Genomic DNA, 23,797 nt, shown 5'->3' with positions numbered 1-23,797 from the left:
TAAAACAGTTTTTAAGCTGAAAAGTAATGAAAAATTCCCCTTCCTCATATCAGCAACCCACATTTTCCTCCAGCTATATAAGCTCCATATGTTGTGGGGGTGCAGGCTGATGTAAAAGCCTTGTGTGATTCATATCCTGAGAGAGATTGCAGCAAAATGAGTCATGAAGTGACAAACTGACCATGATCCTTTGTGTCTGAGCCTCACTGTGTCTGTCAGCGTTTCTCAGGACAGGAGCAGATGATGTAGCTGCTGATTCAGGACATTTTCAGACCTGACATCATCAGCACTGCAATAATATACTATGTGTATTTATGTACTTCAACAAACAACCTTAACCCCCTTTAGCTTCTTCACACTTTTGCACTTGGGATTTTAATTTGAGTGTATAAAATTTACTTATGTTTACTGCACACAGCCCATAATGAAAGAAATGTGTTTTGAATCTGTTCCAAAGCCACTGAGTGCACTGGCGGTTTAAATGGAAACGAGCGTCGAAAAGATTTACATCAGAGCGACGTGTTCCAGAAATATGACTTTGAACGAACCATTGATGATCTTAGAATCCGGTCATTGACTTTGTAGACTGGCTATATAAATGCCAGGGATGGATTATTAGAGTCCTGACAGCAACGGAACTGTAATTAGTTTAATTAAAGAACATTTCCAAATGTTCCTGCAGTATATTCAGTGAACTAATAAACATGTCATTAGTTCGTGCAGAGCCAGGCCCCATCTCCTTAGAGCTACGTCAGCTCAAATGTTTGTAAGCTGATTCATTATGACGGTGCACAAAAAAGTAATCTTGAAAATTTGAAACATCACACTTTATATCAAGAGGAAAGAAAATCACTGCCAGGTCACTTGTAGAAAAAAACATGTTTATTGAAGAAAAGTTAGTATAGAAATAATGCCAATGATCATTTCAGTCACAAAGGATTCAGGATGATCCTGAAGATACTTATTTTCAATGCAAAACCACAGACACAAAGCTTCCCTCCACCAACATATCCCCCCCCCTCAAGGACCCAGAAATCCACCTGATACTAACTAGAAAGCAGATGCAGACAGGGCCTGTGTTAAAATAAATAAAATATGGTGAAACTGCCCTGCAGTTGCAATAAGATCCCCTAACTTAATTTTTAAAACAAGGATGTAGAAAGAAAATTGGTTAAAAAAGGTAAAACGACGCATCCATGTGATTCATAGCAACCTAATATAGTGTACATTTAAAAACCAAGGCAACACCACCATCACTACATGCTGTTATTTCTCACTACACGCTCGCCCAACATTACGATTCTCTGCAAAACCACAGGAAACAGGTGAATTAATCTTCACCATTCATTCGTACTCAACTTTCAACAACACATAAATCCTTTCTGCCGAATCTCCAGAAACATTTGCACTTACTCGCACCACTTATGTCAACATGAACTCTACTAAGTACAAGGAACTACATGCATTTTTCTATGTTTCATGGTAAAGAATGTTATCTTGATGTAACTCAGTAGCTGATTTTGTTATCAGATAAATATTTTGCTGTCCAGCAACAAAGCACAGAGCTGCATGGCTCCAGGCTTTTCAGATTTTCTCAGTCTTTGGGGTGAAAGGAGGACATGTTTTTTTTGTGTTTTTGTTTTTTTAACTGAATGAGTTGATGTATCAGTGGTTTATTGGAGGCCCCATTCTTCATCACGAGAGCCTGGGTGGGGGTCGAGATGGCGGGGGTCCTGGAGGCCCCGGGGGTGCGCGAGTTGGGGGTGGACCCGGAGGGCACTGGACCACGGAAGGGGCTGCGCGGGAGGGCGGCGTGGTGCGGGGCCCTCTGGACGGTGGTTTTGTGCGGGGGACAGAATTGGAGACCAGAGGTCGCTCTTCGGCGGGTGCAGTAGGATGAGGAGGGGGCGGAGGCGAGGGAGACTGATGTGCACGAGGAGGAGGAGGAGCCCGGTTGTTCGACTCCTCATCTTTGACCCGTTGGAAGCGAATACAGCGGCCCTGTGAGACACACAAGGAGAAGAGCACAGCCACACATCATCATTTCAATGAAGATTAAAACGCTGTGTCCGTCTTTGTTCTGAAGTCAATGAGCGTCTAAGATCCACCAGGATGGTTTCGTGTGAGTCTGTGCCCAGATCTGCCGACAGAGGCGCGTGTGTCTGGGGCCTCGGACGATGCACAGAGCTGCTTCTGTCCACACCTGCACCACAATAGCTGTGATGTGAGCAAAGGCACACACACACACGCTGAAGCCTTCCCCATGTCCCCTCCTCTCTCTGAGGCTTCTTGATGCAGAACAGAAAGTGGTTCATGTCTCTAATGTGCTCGACTTGTTGGAATGTAAAAGGGGCTGATTTCAACATCGCCACAATAGTTAACAGAGGCCCCTCTGCATTTAACATAATTTACAAGTCGGGAAAGAATGGAACGCTTCTCTTATTGTTCTCATTGAGGGTTTAACTCTCCTCACCCTCTCTGTTCCCTGTGTAGCATCCCTCTGCGCGCACACACACACACACACTCTCTCTCTCGCTTGGTCAGTGTGTGAAGGATGGAGCAGTAGATCTCTGTGTCACTGATCCTTGGTGGTCTGATTATAACACCTTATTAAACAGAGAGGCCCTAAAGTCACACAGGGGCCATTAAGAGGGCCCCTGCAGCAGTAGCTTTGTGACTTAAGAAGGGGGGGCATTGTGGGTTTGCATATGAGGGGCGCGTAATTGATTTGGGGAGGAAGCCTGGTTTAGGGTGGGGGGGGTATTGACTGCTTAGGTCAGAGTGAAAAGGCCAGTTTGAGAGCAGCAGAGCAACAGAGCAACACCAGAGCGAGCATATGGACACAATGAGAACACAAGCTCATGAATATGTGTGTGTTTGTGTGTGTGTGTGACTGCAAGCAAGCCTCCACCAGAACATATGGCCTGAATGAAGCTTCGGCCTCATGAATAACAGAAACAGTGGAAGGAGGAAGGTTAGAGAGGAGGGGGCTGCAAGAGACCACCAAAAATACAAGGCCGGAGCTGAAGAAGAGTCGGAGAAGAACGACGAAAAGAGATATTTCCACTTTAAAGTCGACAATATGTACATAAATGATTTGTGTGAGAGGTCAGCTTGTGACGATCAGAGACCCCCCCCCATGTGCCCCTTCGGCTGTGACGTCTGCTAGTGTTTCACTTCCCCTCCTGGCGACTGTTTACTTCAAACTCTCAACTCCTTTTTGGGAGAAAAACAAAACCCCAAAACACCTCCAGCATCCCTCTTCACACCACTTCTCTGTCTGTTCCTCCGTCTGAGCCCCGAGACTTTGCCCTTCCCTACACAAAACACACACACACACACACACACTCACAGAAAGCAGTTTGTGCCAGTCTCCATGTGTGCACATGTTTGTCACCATTTATAGTAAAGAAAAGGAGAGAAAGACAAGAGCGGAGACGCACATCTGACCTGACAGCTCCGCCTGTCACCTCGCATGACATTACAGCGATCCACTCACAAAAAGAAAAAGTGCTCCATGTGTACATACACAGTTTCCACACAACATATGCTTCTGCTCAGGATACTTAGACAGTGTCAGAGTGTTCCTCTGTTCATTTGTTAGCATGATTCTAGGAAAAACGCATTATATTTTGTAGTGGCTTTTTCCCCCCACTTTCTTTAACATGATGAGATAGGGCATTGGCCTTGGTGAAGGTATGTGCTCTCTCGGGGTGCACATGCTTTAGGTTTTATTATTGCAGGTTTTGAAACATTAGTTTTTGCAATTTCTTCCTTATTACCAGGGCAATAGAGGTAAACAGAGTGAAATACATTTTAGAAAAACTTTTTCCAGAATCAGAGTCTGGGCTGTTCTGGTTCCAAATGTGTTTATATAATATTTTTCTTTATGAAAATTGTCCCAATATCTTGCTTCATACAGGCACCACAACAAACATCTACCACTCAAAGAGGCAGAATCTGAAGCAAGAATCTATTTCAACTTTTGAACTCGTTGCTAAATTGTTAATTTGGTGTTTATTTTCCTCCTAAACATAAAAATTAAAATCATTTTTAAGTTAGCTTAGCCATGTAGCCACTGTCTTCCCTGCAGCACCTGGCAACTACTGTATACTGTTGCTAACAGTATTTCAAGTGCTCCTTTTTCAGTTGTGTGATATGCTCGAGTGATTTAAGTGGATCAAGTTCACATAGTTTAGTCAGTATTGTGTTTGTGGAAGAAATTCTGCATGGCTGGATATGATAAGTCAGAAAATACTGTGTTCACTGTGGTGAACTGATCCTTTTCATGAACTGATTGGTGTTTTGGTGAAGGGGAGGCGCCGCTGTGCTCATTTGTGCCGTCTGTGTGTGTGAGGACGGAGGGACGGTGGCCGCCCTCTGGTCTGGTGTGTGCTGTGTGACGGGGCCATCAGTGCCATCAGCTCTGGGGACAAAAGAAGGGAATCTCTTCTGTCACAATATGGCTCGTGGCCTTTCAACTCCCCATCTGTTTGTGTGACACTAACTCGGGAGAGCTGACACACACGTTACAGTGACACACACATACACACACACACACATAAACAGAGCAGAGAGAGATGGAAATGCAAAGTGTGGCAGAAACTGGCAGCCCGCTGATGACCGTTTGCAGAGGCAGTGAAGTGGGAGTAATGTGGGGAGAAAGCAGGACGAGCTCCTCCTGAGCTGCTGGTTAGTAATCCACACGGAGAAGTCTGAGCCACGCGGTGTATCGCTGTGCTTTTTGCCACCTTGTTGTGATGCGATGTGTGCTGATTGTCGTCCAGCTGCAGCGTCGTGCTTTAGAGAATCTAGATTTGTGGCTGTCAGCGATGACAAACCTTTGTCGTCTCTCATGTCCGATATGGCTATTTTCTATTATCGCTTACAAAAACAGTGGATTTCTTTTGGCCTTCATTTCCTTCAATGTGAGACACAGCCATCTATTTTCCTCAGTTAATGGTGCGTAAAGCGAGTTGTGGGGGTCATTGTTGAGTGTGAACCACTGACAAAGACTCTAGAAACTTCTGCTCTGACAGGGAAGAATAGTTCAGCTTCAGGAAAAATAAAACACCCTAAGATGGAAAGACGGGATAAACCCAGTGACGATGACCATTTTTATAGACTGCAGATACAGTAGACCCTCACATACACTCATACTGATTATGAATCACGTCACTCAAGCAACAAATCAATATATTTTACAGCGATATGGCCTCGGCTATGAAAAGCGACAATGAAACCATTTACAACGGACCAGATGTTTCACCATGACAACCAGTGCGATGATGAAAACATCTCGTGGGGTTTGTGGGATGCCGTGCACAGGGTCAAGGTCAGATAAGGGGGCTGCTCTCTGCTGTCTTCTATTCTGTCACGCAGACTTGGAGGGACTGCAGTGATATCATGATTTAGGACTTTTCAGAAGCGGGAGCCAGTGATACGACCGGAATTTTTGAAGGAAACCTATAGAACGTAAAAACCTTCTGGACATTTACCATAATCATCACTTGAAAGTAGACAGTGACATGTGTGACATGCTCTTCATGTAGAAAGTAGATAGAAACCCAGTTATTTTCTAGGAGTCACAGGAAGAAGTACAGAAGATACAGTCCTCCCTGTGTGTGGACAATGGCAGCTTTGATGAGCAGAGTGGTATCAATAGCTCAATGAGTCACTGTGTGTGTGTGTGTGTGTGTGTGTGTGTGTGTGTGTGTGTGTGTGTGTGTGTGTGTGTGTAAAGGCTGCTGTGTTGAAGATCATGCCGTACATTTTGCTGACTGACACGTGTTGTCTTCATGCCGTGTGACAGAGACAAAACAACTCTTTCCAAACCTCCCGTATCATCGCCCCTTGCAATTCAAAAGCTTTTAAGTGGTTCTTACCCACAGAGCCATCCCCCAAATAACACATAATTACCCAATTACAGTTTTCTGTCACTCATTATGCCTGTTGTTTCTGCTCAATCTGATTTTATACATGTGTTACAGGAAATGTCACGGTAGCGGAGAGACGGCGGCCTCACCTGGTCCCCGGGGTGCGGTCTCATCAGAGACACTTGGTCGTAACCTCTCCTGAACAGAGCCCACAGAGCGTCCAGCTTCCCCTGGAAGAAAACAAGAAGATCTCCAGGTAAGAAAACAGTAACCGTAAATATGCATTTAGCTCCTAAAGGCAGGGACATACAAACTCACCTGAATGGGTGTGTACCACCTCCTCTGCTGTGGGGGGCGGCGGGGTGATTTTCGAGGTTTGGGCTCATATGGTTCAAATTCCTGCTCTGGCATCTTCACAACTGCGTTTTTCGGTTTGTCCAGCTTCGCACCCTCCTCAGTGGAGCCCTTCTCCCCCCATCGCACCTAGGAACGATAAAGTAAAAGTAATATTTAAATACCAACATTCTTTAAGTGTTTCAGTTGTTGAAAGTTGGGTTTGTGTGTAGGTACCTCCATGCGTTTGATGCCACCCACTCCTCTTCCACCGTAGTAAGATGCGTCCACTGTGGGCCACCTCTTCTTTGGCATCCCATCCTCATCATCCGACTCCTGTGAGTCAGACCTCAGTCTTAGCAACACTAATACTACTACTGTCACAATCGCTTTTCTTTTTGTTAGACAGAAACAGAAAACATTGATGTAGCTGGTGACTTACAGGCTCTGGAGGTGGGGGTGGTGGAGGTTCTTTGATAACCTGAATATTGAAAAGAAAACATCAGTGTCAGGTAAATAAAACATGAAACAAAGCTCAAATACTTCAGCCTGGCTCCTGAACTCTGACTTATCAACTTTATTCTCACAAGAATTCAAATAGAATAAAGGCTCTAAGTTCGGTGGTGTTTATATTTCGGAGTTGGCCACAAACAGATCAGCATATGGTCACTGAGAGGCATAAAACATATGTTTGATTCATTGTGAAAATGTGGAGGACGACAGCAGAGTCATACGTGCGTTCCAGAGTCACCTCCGAATGTGGTCTGAAGGATTGGATCTCACTTTCAGGATGGTATAAACATCTGTCGGACCACTCAGACAGATGTTAATACCTGGTCTGAATAGGGTCAGCGTGAAATGACAATTTAATCTGACTACCAGGCTGAGACTTTCATGTCTGAGATGTAAACCTACCACAGTGCAGCAGAGAGGCCAGAACCACCACATCAGCAGCAGAGCCAACAGCAGGAAGACCACCAGCAACGATATCAACACGATGGTGCCGTCAAACTACACACACACACACACAGAATAATGGGATGAGGACTAAACCGAAGTGAAAGACACGGGAGGAGAAAAAGGTGAAAATGAAAAGTGACAGTACTCACAGCCTCCTCTGATGACAGACACAACAGAGGAGACGTCAGAGAGGAAGGACAGAAGACTGGAGAGCCGAGAGAAAATAAGAAGGTTGAAAGAAAGATTATTCAAATAGGGGCAGCGTGCTAAGAAGGAAGAATCACTGTGCGGCTTTTAAACACGGGGTGTACTCACACATTCAGTGGTGGTGATGTGGACAGAGCTGGTGATGTAGGAGAGGCCCTCGTTCATGCTCACCTGCAGATAGATCACCCTGCAAAACACAGACGCAGATCCTCAGACAAAACCCCGGTTCAGACATGACCTCTGGAGGATGTCTGCACAGTACGGGCCAGGCTTTCCTCAGTTTGCCTTTCACGCATGAAGAACGCAGCAGAAGAGGATTTAACGTGTGGAGATCGCAGCATCAACCCTTATCAACAAAAGCTCTCCTGACATCTTCATCTGTGTCTTCTATGTGTGTGGCACCTCTTGTTCATCCTGAATTCTTTATTTTCTTTTTGTTTTTTTTCAAACATCATTGACACACTCGCTCGTGGAAAATCCTTCAGAGAACCTCCTGCTGTTTGTTGTTCTCATTCGAATATTATCTTTATTTTATTTTTATTAGGGGGGCTGGCCTGCGAAAATCCAGAGAAAGTCCTAAGGGTCTTGAGATATTTGGATTCTCACACACAGATCCTCCGGAGAATGTCAGGGAGTTGTGTGCATGTCTGACAGCAGCCAGAATTGCAGTCACACATTTCAGTGCACATCTGCTTCGCGTGCATCCAGTCCCGGCCTCATTTTTCAGCTACTGTAATCTCGCCCCAGGTGTTGGATACTTTCCTCAATCTATTCTGTCCGTACTTGCTGCCATAAAAAAGCCAAACATAAACACGCTGATGCAGACAAAAAAAAAGAGTCTTCTCAGAGGTCAGGGAGTTCTCCACCCACAGAAGGAATCTCTTCTGTTTGGATCAGACCCAGACCTCTAATGCGGAAACCACAGACAGCTAAATTACTTTTTCTCCTCCAGTGTTAGCTGCTGATATATCTGCAGGAAGGGCAGTGAAGGAAAAGAGATGAGGGGGAAGATGACTGGATGGCCAAAGATGCTATACACACTGGCCTACCCCAGGGATTGTGTGGAAAAAGACACTTAGTTGACAGGTTAATTATCAAGTTCTTCAGAAATATGAGGAAAAATAAGACACCAGCTGCAGATTTAGCCTCTGGATTGTAGTTCTGGGTTCTGGAAAAGAGTGGAGAGAGGCTTCTGGTTGTGGTCTGGGGTAGGGAGAGGGGGCAGAGACAAGGGTGCCATTGAGCTCTGGGTTTAGATTTGAGGAGAGGGGCGACAAAGGGGAGGTCACTGCAGGGTGTGTGTTGTGTGTGTGTGTGGGGTGGGGGGGGACAGAGGAGAGGAAACAGCGTGGGGGATGGTAGGAGGAGGGGCCCTTCCTGTTCAACATCCCCTAAGCACTGTCCCTCCCCACCCCCACCTCCCTGCATCCTCCTCATACCACTGCAGCTCGACTCATAACTCACACCGACTCCAGAGTAGGAAATTGACATCGCAGGTGCCGCTCATCTTTTTCTACTTCTCCCTCCCTCCCCTTTTCAAACCCCCTCTTCTTTTCCCATCGCCGCTTAGCCCTCCTCTTTGGTAGGCGGGCAGGGGGGGACACAGGGCTATCAGCTTCTCTCTGACACAGAGATCTCAGCCCCTATCAATCATCAATCTGCCCACTATAGCCTATATATATTTATGTATGTCTTTACCCTGTGTGTGTGTGTAGGGGGGAGGGGGGTTAGCTGCATCCGGAAGGTTCCCAGTCAACAAAGATTTGTGTGACAGCAGCGTCAATGACTTCATTATATGCGACAAGGCTCGGGTGGAACAGGAGTGGATTGAGGATCTTTGGGGTTTGGGTGAGGAGGTGATGCTGGGAGCTGGAGTCCCTGAGACCCCCTGTATAGACGTTACTACCCCAAAACCAGAAGCACATAATGAGATCTGACATGTCGGGGTGAATCTCAGGGCAGCAGCTAATGATTATTCTGACTATTGATGAAAGTTGTTATGGAAAATGGCAGAAAATAGTGAAAAATCTTCTTTTAGTTTAGTTTTACTCTACGTTTGAGAAGACGGAACTTCTGCTCAATAAATGGCTAAAATGTTTCTGTATTAATTATGTTGATTTATGGTTATAAACTGTTCACCTAAGTAAAAGTATCACAATAAATAAAAAATAATATTCTACATAAGTAGAGTACAGATACATGCAAAATGTACTTAAGTACAGAAATAAAGTAAAAGCACTTGTTACATCCCACCACTGGTTATAAATATAGTTTTAAGTTGTGTCAAATATAAAATCAGATCATCTTGGGTGATGAGAGGGAGAGTTTTGTGTGATGGTGATATTTTGGCCCACTGTGGTACACTAAGCATCATTTTGTCCCAGTAACATAACTTCATATTTCATACGTGCACGTCACCTCTCCGCAGCCCAGAGCTCATCAGCCAGCTGTTGGCCTCCTCTTTGGGCCCTCCAGCCATTCACAGCTGACTTCCTCTTTAGCAGCACTCAGGGTGTTAGGCAGCGCTGACTCTGCTCTAATGGGCCTCTGTTACATGGAAGATGTCTCCTTCAGGCACCGTTGTGGTTTGTAATGATGCTCTCTGCTCTGAGGAGGAGCAGCCCAACAAAGCCTCACTGACATGAAGGCGATACAGGACTGGATACCTGATGGACTGTGCAATTTAAATGCATTGATTTGGCTCTAATGACTTTTGTGTTGTGATTATGTCAGACATTTATCTATCAGTTATTTTCTACTTCTATCATAAGGTGTGAGTAAAATATAAGATGTCGCAGCAGAATATTAAATCGCCACAGAATAAAAAAATGTTTTCCTTTTTCCTAAATCTCTGAGGAGCACTTTTCACTGGCGGACAAGACAAGCTCAAATCACTCTAGAAATCTGAATGACAGCAACGAGACAGATGATGACTGGAAGGTGTCTGAGGCCGCAGGCTGGAGTGTATAATTATTTGCAGGACTGCAGGCGGCAGGGACAGGGAATGCAGCCGGTGCCTCTGTCCTCTCCGAGCTCGGCCCGCCAGCATCGCCACGTCCGCCACACGAGAAACTTCTGCTCTGGATCTCCAGGAGCGAAGCTGGAAGCCCCTCAGAGGTAACTTAACACAGCCCAATTGCCTTAGCTCACACTTTCTCTCTCCCAAAGTGTCAGACTGATATTGGGATACATCACATACACACACGCGGTTGTGAAAGTCCTCTCCAGCAGGCTCTCATTAAGTCGTGTTCCTGGGCTCTGCTCCTGTTGTCCCCTCGTGATTGGTGTCTGGCTTCGTTAGCTGTGACAAACATTGATTGATCACAGACACTCGATGACTTTGGCCCTAATTTGTTCAAGGACTTCTATGTCCACACCAAACTTGCGTGTAGCTGGCAAGTATCTAGGGTACGTAGCTCACGGTGTTACAGCTGCACACGAAGGGTTGGGCAACTGTAATGGTTGATAAATGGTGGCGATGGCACGAAAAGATGGTGAGAGCCAAAGGAAACATGCAGCTTACCTCCCGACCTCCTCTACAACAGGAGCAGGACAGAGCAGGAAGGTATCCTCCACTCCAGCTGGTCTCTCATCTGCACAGTCGAAAAAAACAAAATCACATTTTATGAATTCAAAATTTAAACATCTGTTGTGTAGAAACACATCCCACATTTTTTTAGATGTGAAAGCCAAACCAGATTCCCATTATCCATTTAAGCTCACATTAATGTATAACAGCATGTCTTCTGTAATAGGAAGCATGCAAAAGACATAAATCCATCAGAATTCAGACATTTTTTTACTTTGGATGTATATTCCACAGCAATATGTTCTTTGGAGACTAAATAGGAAACAGAAAGTCATATGTAAACGTCCCAATCTTTAGAATGTCACTCAGTAGAGCTCATATTTCCCAACAGACCCCTTGTGAAAGTACATTTATATTCACAAGATCACTCATAAATATGAACCCCATAAATATGCCTGATTCTTTTCATCAATATCCATAAATTATTATCTGAGACATCAATTAAAATTTAAAAATAAATGAAAATGTTAAAAGTTTTCACATTGTTGAAGAAAGTGAAAGAAAAAATCGTGGGCTGCCTTTATTTGTGTTTCCTTGGGTCCTGCCCCAGCCCTCCAAAACATTTCATAGAAATCAACAGTAGTTTTTGCGTAATCCTTCTTAATAACAAACAAATGTAGACGGCACCACTAGTATTACACTCAGAGAGCACATCTCTTCGTCATGGCTAAACAGTCCCCTTAGATTCAGTCAAGCTGCACACAAACTTACAGATATCAGTCTGCTAAATGTGCCTAGTTTTTGACATCAACATCTCTGTCTTCTTTAGATAATTCACAAAAATGTCCCAAGAAAGTGAAAACTGCCCTCTGATCTAAATCTGCAACAGAAATCTAATGGGGTCTTCCCTCTCCTATACATCATCCTTTCGTCAAGTTTGTGATAATCCATCGAGCAGTTTTTGCATAATCCCAAGAAACACACACGGTCACAGACTCACCCACTGTGTACGTATCATTGAGTTTGAAGCTGCACAGCACGTGATCAGTGTTTCTGGCGTGGAGGAAACCGTTGCCTCTCACCACCACCTGGAAACGCTCTGAGACAAAAAACACAGAGAGAACGAGCAGCATCAGAGATGATGAGCGACATACACAACAACAGTGAGACCCATATTTTCAGTGTGTGAGAGATCTATAAACACAACACCAGTCCCCAATTTTGGTTTGAACTAGTTTTCCAGTGTCCCATTATGGCTGAGTACTGACAACCATCCTGTTCCTCTGATGCGCTCGGCTTGTTCATGCTTCATTACTGCTTGTTTATATCTGTGTGCTTGTGCGTGTATGTGTGGAAAGGCCATAATATGCTCCAGTGGTGCTAATGCTTAAAGTGTTGCTCTTCACAAATATCTTAAGACTCTGCTGTAGCCACAAGGTTTGTGTGTGTCTGTGTGTGTCTGTGTGTGTGAGTCTTGTGTGTGACCTTTCGTCTCCCTCAGGCTCTGTTAAAGCGCACTGACAGAGGCTTGCCAGCATATGCTGCAGTGTCTATGTGGCTGCTACCCAGCATATGTTAGAGAGTGGGGAAAAACACTTGCTTAAAAACATGGCTGCAGGGCTGACAGCAGCACGGCACTGTCAATGTAGGTCTGACCTTACCTGTGGCACAATGGTGTGTGTGTGTGTGTGTGTATTTTTGTGGATATGAGGATACGTGTGTATCTTGTAGATTCTGTGTTGTGTTTTTCTGAGGAATGTGTACATGTGTGTGCAGTATGCGTGTGTGTGCGTGTGTGTGCGTGTGTGTGTGTGTGTGTGTGCGCATGCGTGCATGCGTTCGTGGTCCCTGGCTGTGCACGGAGGTTACCTCTAGCACTATCCTTGCTAATAGGAGTGAACATTTGCCACACCTTTAACATTTAAAGCTCCAGCGTGAAGATCACTGGATAAAAACATCACGGGGTGTGAGTGTATACGTGGCAGTGTCTCCTTAAAGGTCAAACACGCTGCCATGAAAAGCCATAAATACAAATACACACTGAGACGGTGCTGAGAGGAGAAAACAAATATCATTTAACAGATGTCTGCACATCACATGTTTACAGATGCTGTGAGGATGTGGACGAGTAATGATTTGTGTCTAAAGAGGAAAACTGGTGATGGACAAGACAGACGGAAACTGAGATTGAGCTCCCTCAAACAGGTAAAAGTTGCATAAGTCATATACTGTGCATGATACAGTTATTTGATTTTACATTTCACTTAACACAAATTCTTGATATCCTACAACTGTGACCTCATGCAACTGTGTTTATCTGCATGTGTGAGTTCATGATAATTTACAGATATAGCGATTTTACGTGTACAGACACAGACACAGACACACAAACGCACGCACACACATAAATCACCCAATTAACCAGTCATCTCATCACAGCCTTATCATTTAATGTGCACCATGTCCGATGTCCTCTCCTTCCCTCTGCCCTAATTTTTATATAAAACACCACCACAACGATCAACCATAAATTATAGGTGTACGACATAATATCAAATAAACTGGGCTAATAATCTAATGATGTATGAATATGTATATGTTGTTTGCAGCCACAACAACATGCAGCTTAATGAGAGGACACTAATTATTCCTAATGCTCAGTGCCTTGGCTGCGTTAGCAGTCATCCCCCTTTCACCCAACGTTACCGTCAAACAACAGGGCACATGTGCACACACACACACACACACACACACACACACACACACACACACACACACACACACACACACAACACACACACACACAACACACACACAACACACACAACACACAAATACCGAATGCTGATCATGGCAGATATTACTCTGATTATCAGAGCCCGATAAATATGGATTTGATGAGTTTAGTGCCACTTTTTGGAAGTAAAAAATGTCCCATGTCCATATACAGCATATACATAAAAAAAAAATAAAAAAAACTGCAGATGATTCCTAAGACGCCGTTTTCAAACCCTTACGACAAAGAAATGTAATTGAGCCCTGATATTATACAGTTTAACTATAAACCCTTTTCTAAGTCACTATAAAAAAGAAAACACTAACACAACCAAATATAAAGAGCTTGAATTAAGTAAAGACATTTATTTATTTGACATAAATGCAAACAAAATTGCTTGATTATTATTTTGCAAAATACATACTGATATATCTATGAAAGGCTCGTATTGGCAGAATTTTTAATCAACCAACTGATAAATTAGTCGGGCTCTTCTAATTTAAAGGTACAGTGTGTAAGATTTAGTGACATCCGGTGCTGAAGTTTCATGTTGCAGCTGAACACCCCTCAACTCACCCTCCCCTTCCAAATATGAAAGAGAACCTGTGGTAGTCTTCAGTTGTCATAAAAACTCAAAAGGTGTTTAGTTTGTCCAGTCTGGACTACTCCATAGAGAAGACCCACTCCTGATGTAAATATAAACTATTTAAATATAAAGGGCCCATGCTAGGGTAAAGAAAACAATTTCATACAATTTAGATGAAACAAACTAGCGAATATATCACTAGGTTTTTTTATATTTAATTTTTGCCATTAGATCCCTTTCACCTAAGTCTTACAAACTGGACCTTTAAAGACTTGTTTCAGCTATAAGTCTCAATCTGAGCATCTTGTGTACACACCCTGACCCACTCCACACACTGAGGCTTGATGGACTAAAAGGTCAGTGCTGTCAGACACATGGTGGGCAGGGACTGGTGGTGCCCTGCTGACATGCTCAACACATATGCTCCTGCCCTCTCCTCTCTGCTTTCTGCCTGCCGCTGTGGCCACACGTCTACTTACATCTACACCTGAATGTCTGACGAGGAGGATTACATTTGTATGAATGTCTTGTCTGTGTGTGACCGTACACATGTACAAGCATCTGAACGCGTGTCGTGTGTGTGTGTGTGTGTGTGTGGGAGAAGATGGGGTACGGCTTGTCCGAACAGCGGCTCTTCAATCACGTTAGTGCGACGGGACAGAGAAGGGCAGGGAGGGGCAAAGGAGGAAGGGACAACAGGGAGAAAAGGGTCAGACGTTAATGAAAGCAGCAATCTCTGCTGTCATGTTAGATCTAAGGCCCAACTCACGCTGTCCTCTCAGTGTACGCGCATGTGTGTGTGAGGGAAATCAGTGCTGTCATGTCTGATAGTGCAGCCCAACGTTCACTGTCCAGTCTGATGGCCTGTTTGCAGGCAGCTCGCTCTGGTCACTTCACATCAGTGTGAGGGACATGTGTGTACATGTGCGAAGATGTGTGTGTGTGTGTGTGTGTGTGTGTGTGTGTGTGTGTGTGTGTGTGTGTGTGTGTGTGTGTGTGTGTGTGTGTGTGTGTGTGTGTGTGTGTGTGTGTGTGTGTGTGAGAGAACGTTAAAGGAACATGTGTGTGTTGCTGTAGAGCATGTATGGTATGTGACTACACTCAGGCAGAGATGAGGACAGACAGAGAGACTGTCATAACACCTATGCAAAATGTCAGAATGGATATAATATGTGTGTATAAATGCATCAGGATGGACAGATGTGGGCAGATGGTTGTAGTCAAACCTCTCAACAATCTAGTCCAGTCTTGTTGATAAAAGCAAACTCCTGCTTAACGTGTGTTTGTGCTCGACAATCACATTATTCTGCATTATACTTCAAAAATAAGCTTTAAGTAAGAGAAATGTGTTCTGTATATTTATCCACAGAGTGGATGTCTAAGATAAGAGCTTAACATAATTCAATCCTGTCAAACAAAGCACCATAAGCACAAGTTCAGCACATTACAGTCTTCATTAATTAGGCCAGAATCATGTTTTGGTTCAAGTGGCTGCCCAGCTTCTTAGTTCACTGACCATTATGCTGCTCATCAATCGAATAATAATGAGGGTGAGTGGTATATTTCCACATGTCGAGTGAGACACACTCAGACTTTAGCAAGAGTGTGTGAATCACAGTTGCACCGAACATGCAACTGTGATTCTTTAGAATTTCTTCTTTATTTTTATGTCCTTTTAGGGCAACGCTGCTGCAGCTGCTCTCCTCATATCCTTCCCTGTCCTTCATACCCCATAATAGATGTTAATCTACATTGGTTGATCTGGTAGCCCAGCTCTAAATGCACTCTCTTAAGTGAGTCCTAATAAGGTCATGTCAGAGCTCATCCATCCAGCTGGCTACACATAAAGTCTCTGTCTCGCAATCGTTCTTGGCTGTTATTCTGCTTTTTACTACAGAGGGGCTGGATGTGGGGAGAGGAGGTGAGGTAGAGGAGCGGGTTCAAAATGCCAAAATGACTATTTAGCATATACGATGTGGCAAACTAGGCCAGAGAAGCAGCCATGCTTAAACATTCACAGCTAATTCCTCTGACCAACACCCGCCACCCCTCCTCTTTCTTTTCCTGCCCACACGCTGTGCCGAAGCGGCAATGCTAATTTTCCCCCGGCCGTGAATGACAATACGCTCTCTGTCACTCCGCAGTCATAAGCGTCCATGCGATTACTTGGCCTCATGTTCCTCTCCAGAGGCTTCAGATGATTGTCATCTTACACAATTGCACACCGCGACTGCGCCGGTGTCTCAACAAGGAGGGGAAACCCTTGCGCCTCCTCACACCTCTTACCTCCTGCACACACACTGGACGGCTCCGCTGCCAGAATCTCAATGCAGGACTTCTTGATGATCTGAGAGATGAGAGAAGAAGAAAGAAAAACAGTCAGACGTTAATTCAATGACATAATTAGATTTTGTGTGTCTTTCTGTGTGGGTCTTTGTGTGACTATACATGTGCTATGTGTGTGTCATACTGAGTCAATGATTCCCCTGAGGGCCTGGAAGCCCCCCCACACAGGAAACACATGATCCACCGTGTCTGCAATAGTTGCAAGCTAGAAAAACATACAAGAAGAAAAAAATTAAAATAAATTGATTTTGCTTTCTTAAGCATTTGCAACATCTTCAATATCCTCCTGCAGATCCTACCTGGGTCTGGTTGAATTCTTTGACCCCAACACAGTAAACAATTGCTCCCATAGACCTGGCCCTCTGTGCCTGCAGGAGAACAAATATACCAGCATGCAATGAGGTTAAAGAAAGTGGTCGAGCTTGTGGAGCAAAATACATGTTGGAGGTGAAAAGGGCTTGAGCAGCAATAAAACCAAACCACAACATCCACTGGAAAAGAGTTCAATTCTCCCCCAACACCTTGACTTTACAAACACATCCCACCTCTCGCTGAGCTGTGTCAAACTGCCAGTCATTCAGTTCTCCATCCGTCAGAGCGATGATAACACTGGCTGTCCCTGAGGAACACACAGAACAACTTTATTATTCTCTGAAACATGGAAGCAAATGTAATCAGCTTATTATACGGAGCTTACCATGCCTCTCTTGATGTATCTGTGCATTAGCCTGCAATTGCAAAGAGTGTGTGTTAGTCCTGATTCTGAACCAGTGAAAGAACTATAAAATAAATCAAGTACAGTTTCAGTCAATACACTGACCAGAACATGGATTCATGAACTGAAACGTGTTGGCATTGTTATAAAACATTGGTGTGTTAAGATAAAAAAGCTGCCATACTAACGTAGTAGATGCCGTTGTTGATGTCGATTTGCAAACTTTTGGCCATAGGGGCTGATGCTTTTGTCAATGTGCTATAACAAAAACATGTGACTTCTGCAGCAGAAGTTATACATCGTGTCCTGCCTCCTACAAGCTCCACTTGACATTTTACTGTTTTTTTGAACGTGTTTGAACTGAACGATCTCCTGCTGCGTGTTTCATGTGTGAAAGGAAATGTCCAGATCCTAATTTCCAGAGTTCATGTCTGAAAAAGCTCATGACTGAATACTGGTACGTGCATTTTTGGGACATGAACGCTTCCGTGACCTGGCTGGAATTTTTTTTATGTTTTTCTTAGATTTTAAGATGTTGTCTGGAAATGTTGCTCAATCTCTGATTGAAATGAAAATGAGAACCAGACCATGAGGACGTGTAGAATCACACTGTGTTTTACACAGCTTTGCTTTAATATGTGTCCAGAAAGCTTGGCAGTTTCTAGAGGCAGAAATAATTTGAGCCGCTCCTCATACCTTTCTAATTTATTCTCGTTCCAGATGTGAGACTCAATTAATCCTCAGTGGATATTTCACATCTCACAGCAAAGACTAAGATGGGCTGGCTCTGCACATGTGTTGGGTCTCTAAACACCGTCTTACCATCTCCAGGCCCAAGTTCATAAATGTGTCTCCTCCAGGAATAACCCCCTTCAGATCTCTTAAGCCTCCAGTAATGGCCTCCCTGTGGGGTAAACACACAGCCTGATGAAAAAACAACGATTGGGAAAGATTCCCAGTAAAGCAGATACAAAGAGGGTGTAGAGAGTAGTTGGAGTTGGCAAGAGAAGTGTAAGTCCCCTGCCAAAGTTGTCCTCAGTAGACTCATGCACTGCTTTGTATTGATACTCTGCCAAACACTGGATAGAATTAGTGTGAAATTAAATTTGCAAAAAAAACGACATAAATTGGAGAAGAAATGACGTCCAAGCCTGGTGCAGGTACAGAGATTACCACGCAGAAAACAGGAAGTGATGATGTTGATCAGGTTTGGCTCTTACCTGTTCTCAGTCAGTTTCATGATGATGTTTCCTCGTGTGGAGAAGACGATGAAGGACATTCTCAGCATGGGGCTGCAAACACACAGTTAACAGTGAAAATAGTGCTAAAAATGAAAAAAAACTCCCAAAAACTTGAGCGACTCATCCTGCTTGTACCTGATAAACTTCTCTGCCACCTGCTTTACAAAGGAGTAAATCTCTTTCCAGTGATTCTTCACACTGCCGGATCTGAGAAACAGCAAAACACAGGAGAAAAGATTCTATTATGATTATGTTCAAGAAAATGATTCTATTATATTGAATGCAGCATTAGGTTTGTTCATATGTTTCTGTTTGACAGACAGGAAAACACGTCACAGACAGTGTGTCCATCCGATCATCACCGATCGAGGCTTGTCGATGGCAGGCACCGGGGATGTGTTGTGGAATACTGATGTTGTATTTTGTGATTTGCCACAGTGACTTACACTTCAGAGCCACCATATAAAAGCCAACACTGTAAACATAACACTGTGTTAAACATCAACGCATCAATAACATCTGCTGGTGTTAGTATTAGACTACTTTAACTTCAGAAAATGTAAGTAAAACTGCAATACCACTATCATTTACACAAATATGGACATTCCACTGAATGCACAGTCCCCGTCACATTGCCTTACTTCTGACTGTAACCTGTCAGTGGTCAGAGGTGCTGGTTAGCCTGCGACATTCTGCTGAGGACATGGCCGTCTCCTTAATGAAAGCCGTTCCCAGGGGGCTGCTAATGGGGGCTAATTGCTGCCGGGCCAGAGGGCTGAGGTTAGACAGGGACAGATGTAGCAGTCTGCCTCTAGCAGGGACCATGTAGCAGGCAGCTGGCCTGGGTGTCCGTGTGCATGTGTGTGTAGAATCGGTGTTTGTGCGGGTGTCTGTTTCTCTGTGTGTATGTATGTATGTGTGTGTGTGTGACTGTGAAGGGGAACAGATGGTCCCAGTGAGCACAGCCAGTCTGACAACAGGTTGGGGGTCCACAGAGTGTAAAGGCTGCGACATGAACAACACAGAGACGCTGCAGTAACACTCAGCAGGGGGTCAAGTCTATTTGAGGATGCAACATCAAAAAGCTTATACACCAACTATATGTGTGTGTGTGTGTGTCTGTCTGTCTGTGTGTGTGTGTGTGTGTGTGTGTGTGTGTCTGTCTGTGTGCGTGTGTGTGTGTAACAGGGTCGTAAACGGAGTGAAAGTGTGGGCTGGTTAATTTCATGACGGCCTTTCATTTAAACATACATGTTGTGCTAAATGAGGAGTCTCCAGAGCCAACTTTCCTTCATAGTCAAATTGTTTTTCTTACTGTGCCAGGTACTGGATTACCTTTGTACCTAAGGTGCAAATCACAAAACACCCCAAAGACAACACAACATTAATCAGGAATACAATGACAAATAATGTGATTTGTGTTTTGTCGTTGTACTTTCCTTTTCCACGTTGTGTTTTCTTGTTAGACATAGATGTGATGTGTTGTTTTTTGTGACTTGTCAATGTGATTTGCTCTTCATCTTACATAGACATTTACATTATACATATGAATAACTGAGGAGGAGGTGACCTTGATTACCATTAATAGTTATTTCCACTGTGAGCAAATGATTTGTTGATTAACTGATTAATATTGAATGGATGGAAGTTTTCATTCTTGACGACAGTGTCCACATAGTGGTCATTTGGATATCTCTAGCTCTTTTGTGATTGGTCGACTGCCTAGAGCGTGTGTCGAATATCTTAGTACCACTTAGTAAGGCTTCCTGTTCAGCTATAAACTGCTGTAGCCACGGTAACGATAGTAAGTGGGCATGTTACAAGTTATTAGTGACATTGACACTGTACAGATGCAAAAAAGGCATTTCAGTATTTTCCGTGAGAGAGGGATTCATTCTGGACTTTGAACTTTGTGAACATTTTGCCTGTCAAGAAAAAAAGAAAGGAAACCCGAAAAGCATAATATGGAATAAATCACTGCCATCATTCAACAAATGCAGCAATTATTCTCCAGCCGTCTACCTGCATTCCTCAGTCTGCATGAGGAGAGAGTCTCTTTTAGCTGCAATATTTGCCCTGCACAGTACTTAGATCCATGAAAACAAATCTCTCTCTTCCTTACCCAGCCATTAAACACAACACCTATTATTCTATTTGTGGGCAAACCAGATCTTGCGGAAGAATGCAGCCTGGTATTCAGTGTGGGTCAGACATAGAGTGTAGGAATGTAGGGAACTGATGGTAGTTTAGTTTTTCTAATCGTTACTCTGTGTCCACTGTGATGCTTCCAGTGAGCGCACGGACATTCTTTACCCAGCATGCTTCGCTCTGGACACCGAGGCCAAGGCTAAATGTGTGACAGTCAAACTGTGGAGGGGTGCAGACACTTAAAAACATCCCTCATGTATTCTTCTTTTTAATTTTCTCATTGGATTAGATCATTTAAGATCAGACAAGTTGGTGCCATCTCAGGAGAAAGATCATCAGCTTCCTGGAGGCCTGCTGGAGCATGCAAGTCCAGACAGTCCAACAACACAGGCGAACCACTGGCTCGGCCATGCGTGACTTCACCACACTCCTGAGGCGACTCCTAAACTTTTTGAAGCAAAAGGGTAAAGATTGAAGAGCAGCTGACAGACGCTGCGTCTGAAAGATCATCAAAAGCAGAATGTCACTCAACGCGTCCTCACAGCTCATAGGTGGAGAGCCAAGGTAATACAGTAAGCCATTTTAGCTAATGTTACACACACTCTGCACTAAGTCATTCTTTTCAAAAAAATATTCAATTATTTTGACATTACAGTATAACCAGTTATTCATCTACCCCAACCTCCAACTCTTTTGCTCTGCTTACACAGCAGGTTTCAACATGTTTGATTGTACGGTGTCCACGTGCATAATCTCCCCTTGCAGCTCAAGCTAAGAAACAACAGAAATGTCAATTATAATGTGTGAGCAGACACAAACAGCGGCACAGTCACGTACAGTCACAGCCCCAAAAGATGGTCAAAACATCCTTGCTGACAATGAAGCCAGAAAAATATCATGAGATTTAATAAGTAAAAATTGTTAGTGGCTGCGAGTTGGCTGCTGATTTAACATATAAAATGACATAAAGATATTCAAAGACTGATCTAGGGTTAATGGAGAGTTGGTTTTTAATGTTAGAAAATGGTTAATGTGCTCACTGCCCGTCTAGAGGTCCAAGGGATTTAAGTAATCGTAGAATCTCAGATCTAAATCAGGCTCTGGTTTGTTTTACATTCTTCCTCTGTCACGTCTCATTTCCAGTCAACCCTCTGAGGGCTCCTATCAAATAAAGACACACATGCCCCAAAAATGAAATTGGGTCATTTAAGCATCGGTCAACAAATTCATGCATAGATTTTTAAAGATATATATGTTAGTAGTACCACTTGTATATGAAGCGGTTTATACGGTGTACTTTAATTGTGGTTGTACATCGTAGGCCTCAATATGTTTTCTTCTGCAATTGTTTGATAGCTAGAAAAATTCTTCAAAAACTACTCAATCCATTTCTATGAAATTTTGCAGAGGGGTGGGTGATGACCAAAGAAACAATCAATTCAATTTTGGGTGTTTTTCAGTATTTTCCTCTTCTTGAAGTGTGTTTCGGGGACAGGCATAAATGAGTGTGAGCAATTTGGTCCGGATACAAATGCAGATCTAGGGAATTTACATGTGGTTTCAAAAGGGGACTGTTTGGCTGTGGCGGAGGTATATACTCTCCTGAGTGACATTCCAATTGTAAGATAAACACATTTTAGTTCAGATATCCTGTTTCGGGAAGACATCTGTCCGGTGGATTAAAGAGCAAATCTAAAACGCAAAGAAAGTAATGGTGGAGAAAGATGCACACTATCCACTAGTTCTTAACTTAGCAACCCAAAAGTTCTTACAACTTTTAATTCATATCTTATATCATACATTTAAGTGTTATACACCCCTATAAAGACAATGCCTTATACTGGTACCAATATATGTCATGTAGTTCTGGATCTCTTTATTCCATAGGGAAACATCAACCTAATCAGATTGATTACTTCAGGAAAACAATAAGGAATGGCCCCTGCTTATACGTCACTAAATGTCCGGATATAGGATACAGTCGGCTCACGGTGGATGGAGGCAGGAGCAGTCTGAAAGATCACCCGGCCACACAGCACCAGTGTGGGGCAGCTGCTGCAGCTGTGTCCGCTGCAGGCGTCATCAGCCTGAAACTCTATCCGTCCATCCGGCTCGCCCTGCCCACATCCCGTGGGTAAAATCTCCTGCCTCGCCACTGTGAGCCGGACGAAGAGAAAACCCTAACGCTCCCAACAAGTATTATCCCCACGCTTCACATATACCGGTGCTCAAAGGCACTCCAAGACAAACAATGAGGGTTAAATGGTTTTAGATGCGCAATTATTCCATCAAATATTAAACTGCTATCTTATTTAGCACCGATGATGTAATAGGTGACAAAAGGAAAGTCTGGACTTGTGGTTTCTAGACTTCTGGTAAAAGTTAAAACTTGTATGTTACTTTTTGTTTCTCGCACCGTTACAACAACACCGACATGGAGACTGATGCGCACCGCGTTTCCAAACCACTGGGGCGGTTGCATGGCAATGCGCAGCGATGAGAAAGTAACAAAGCCATAAATAAAATGGGACACTCACTTGTCCAGGACAAAATAGAGGTCGAAGGCTCCCTGACAGGACATCTCCACCTCCTCCTCCGCCTGTTGCAGCTCTCCTTTCACCGACACCTCAAGAAAGAACATTCCCAGCAAAGCCAAGGCGAGGAACATGCGAGTGTGCGTCCTCGCCATCTTTCCCGGTTTCTGTTGACTGCTCCAACGCTGACAACCAAACAATCTTCACATGTTCCCTCTACAGACTGGTTCTGAATCGGCTGTGTGCGTCTGTCGTGTGGTTCATCGGTGTTTTGTCCTCTTCGGTTGCGCGCATTCAGCCAACAGGAGTCTCGTTCAGTTTGAGCCGGGCTCTGCCAAGTCTTTCTCTTTCGGGCGAGAGAGGGAAAAAAACACGCTGCATGGAGCAGGGCAGGATGGAGGAGAGGAGCGACACCCGAGGAGAGACTCAAAACTCCACTTTTACTGAGAGAAAAAAATACTGCTCCAAAAATCAGGAAAAAAATATTGAGCCTTTGTCTCTGAGCCCAGAAAAGTTCAATATCCATAAAAGTTAGAAAAAAGATTT

The 23,797-nt window shown here is 43.9% G+C and overlaps 1 protein-coding gene and 1 long non-coding RNA gene across 2 annotated transcripts; one reads left to right on the top strand and one right to left on the bottom strand.

Annotated features, from left to right (window-relative positions):
* Positions 1 to 864: 864 nt before the first annotated feature.
* On the bottom strand, positions 865 to 23,653 carry antxr1d (ANTXR cell adhesion molecule 1d). Its single transcript, XM_020092526.2, has 18 exons — positions 23,255 to 23,653; positions 18,705 to 18,776; positions 18,549 to 18,620; positions 18,151 to 18,232; positions 17,311 to 17,341; positions 17,159 to 17,232; positions 16,913 to 16,981; positions 16,738 to 16,818; positions 16,554 to 16,614; positions 11,906 to 12,004; positions 10,900 to 10,969; positions 7,485 to 7,563; positions 7,125 to 7,220; positions 6,652 to 6,690; positions 6,447 to 6,545; positions 6,195 to 6,359; positions 6,026 to 6,106; positions 865 to 2,001 (listed from the first exon to the last, which is right to left on the bottom strand). Exons 1-18 carry the CDS (start codon positions 23,404 to 23,406, stop codon positions 1,696 to 1,698), a joined length of 1,728 nt encoding a protein of 575 aa, XP_019948085.1. The 5' UTR covers positions 23,407 to 23,653; the 3' UTR covers positions 865 to 1,695.
* LOC138413616 (uncharacterized) lies at positions 10,353 to 21,143 on the top strand. The gene is made up of 3 exons (XR_011246007.1): positions 10,353 to 10,493; positions 13,013 to 13,110; positions 21,007 to 21,143. It is a non-coding gene; the product is annotated as an uncharacterized lncRNA (long non-coding RNA).
* Positions 23,654 to 23,797: the final 144 nt, after the last annotated feature.

This window comes from Paralichthys olivaceus, chromosome 14 (assembly GCF_024713975.1).
Source record: "Paralichthys olivaceus isolate ysfri-2021 chromosome 14, ASM2471397v2, whole genome shotgun sequence".
NCBI classification, from domain to species: Eukaryota; Metazoa; Chordata; class Actinopteri; order Pleuronectiformes; family Paralichthyidae; genus Paralichthys; species Paralichthys olivaceus.
Note: the sequence above shows the minus strand (reverse complement) of the source record. Positions and strands in the feature narration are given on the sequence as shown.

Bases quoted from the DNA above. Each gene is read 5' to 3' on its own strand.
- antxr1d (XM_020092526.2), bottom strand. From the start codon at position 23,406: ATGGCGAGGACGCACACTCGCATGTTCCTCGCCTTGGCTTTGCTGGGA. The intron at 18,621-18,704 runs GTACAAGCAGGA...GTGTGTTTGCAG, and splicing joins GTGGCAGAGAAGTTTATCAG to CCCCATGCTGAGAATGTCCT. The intron at 7,564-10,899 runs GTAAGCTGCATG...TGTGTTTTGCAG, and splicing joins GTTGTAGAGGAGGTCGGGAG to GGTGATCTATCTGCAGGTGA.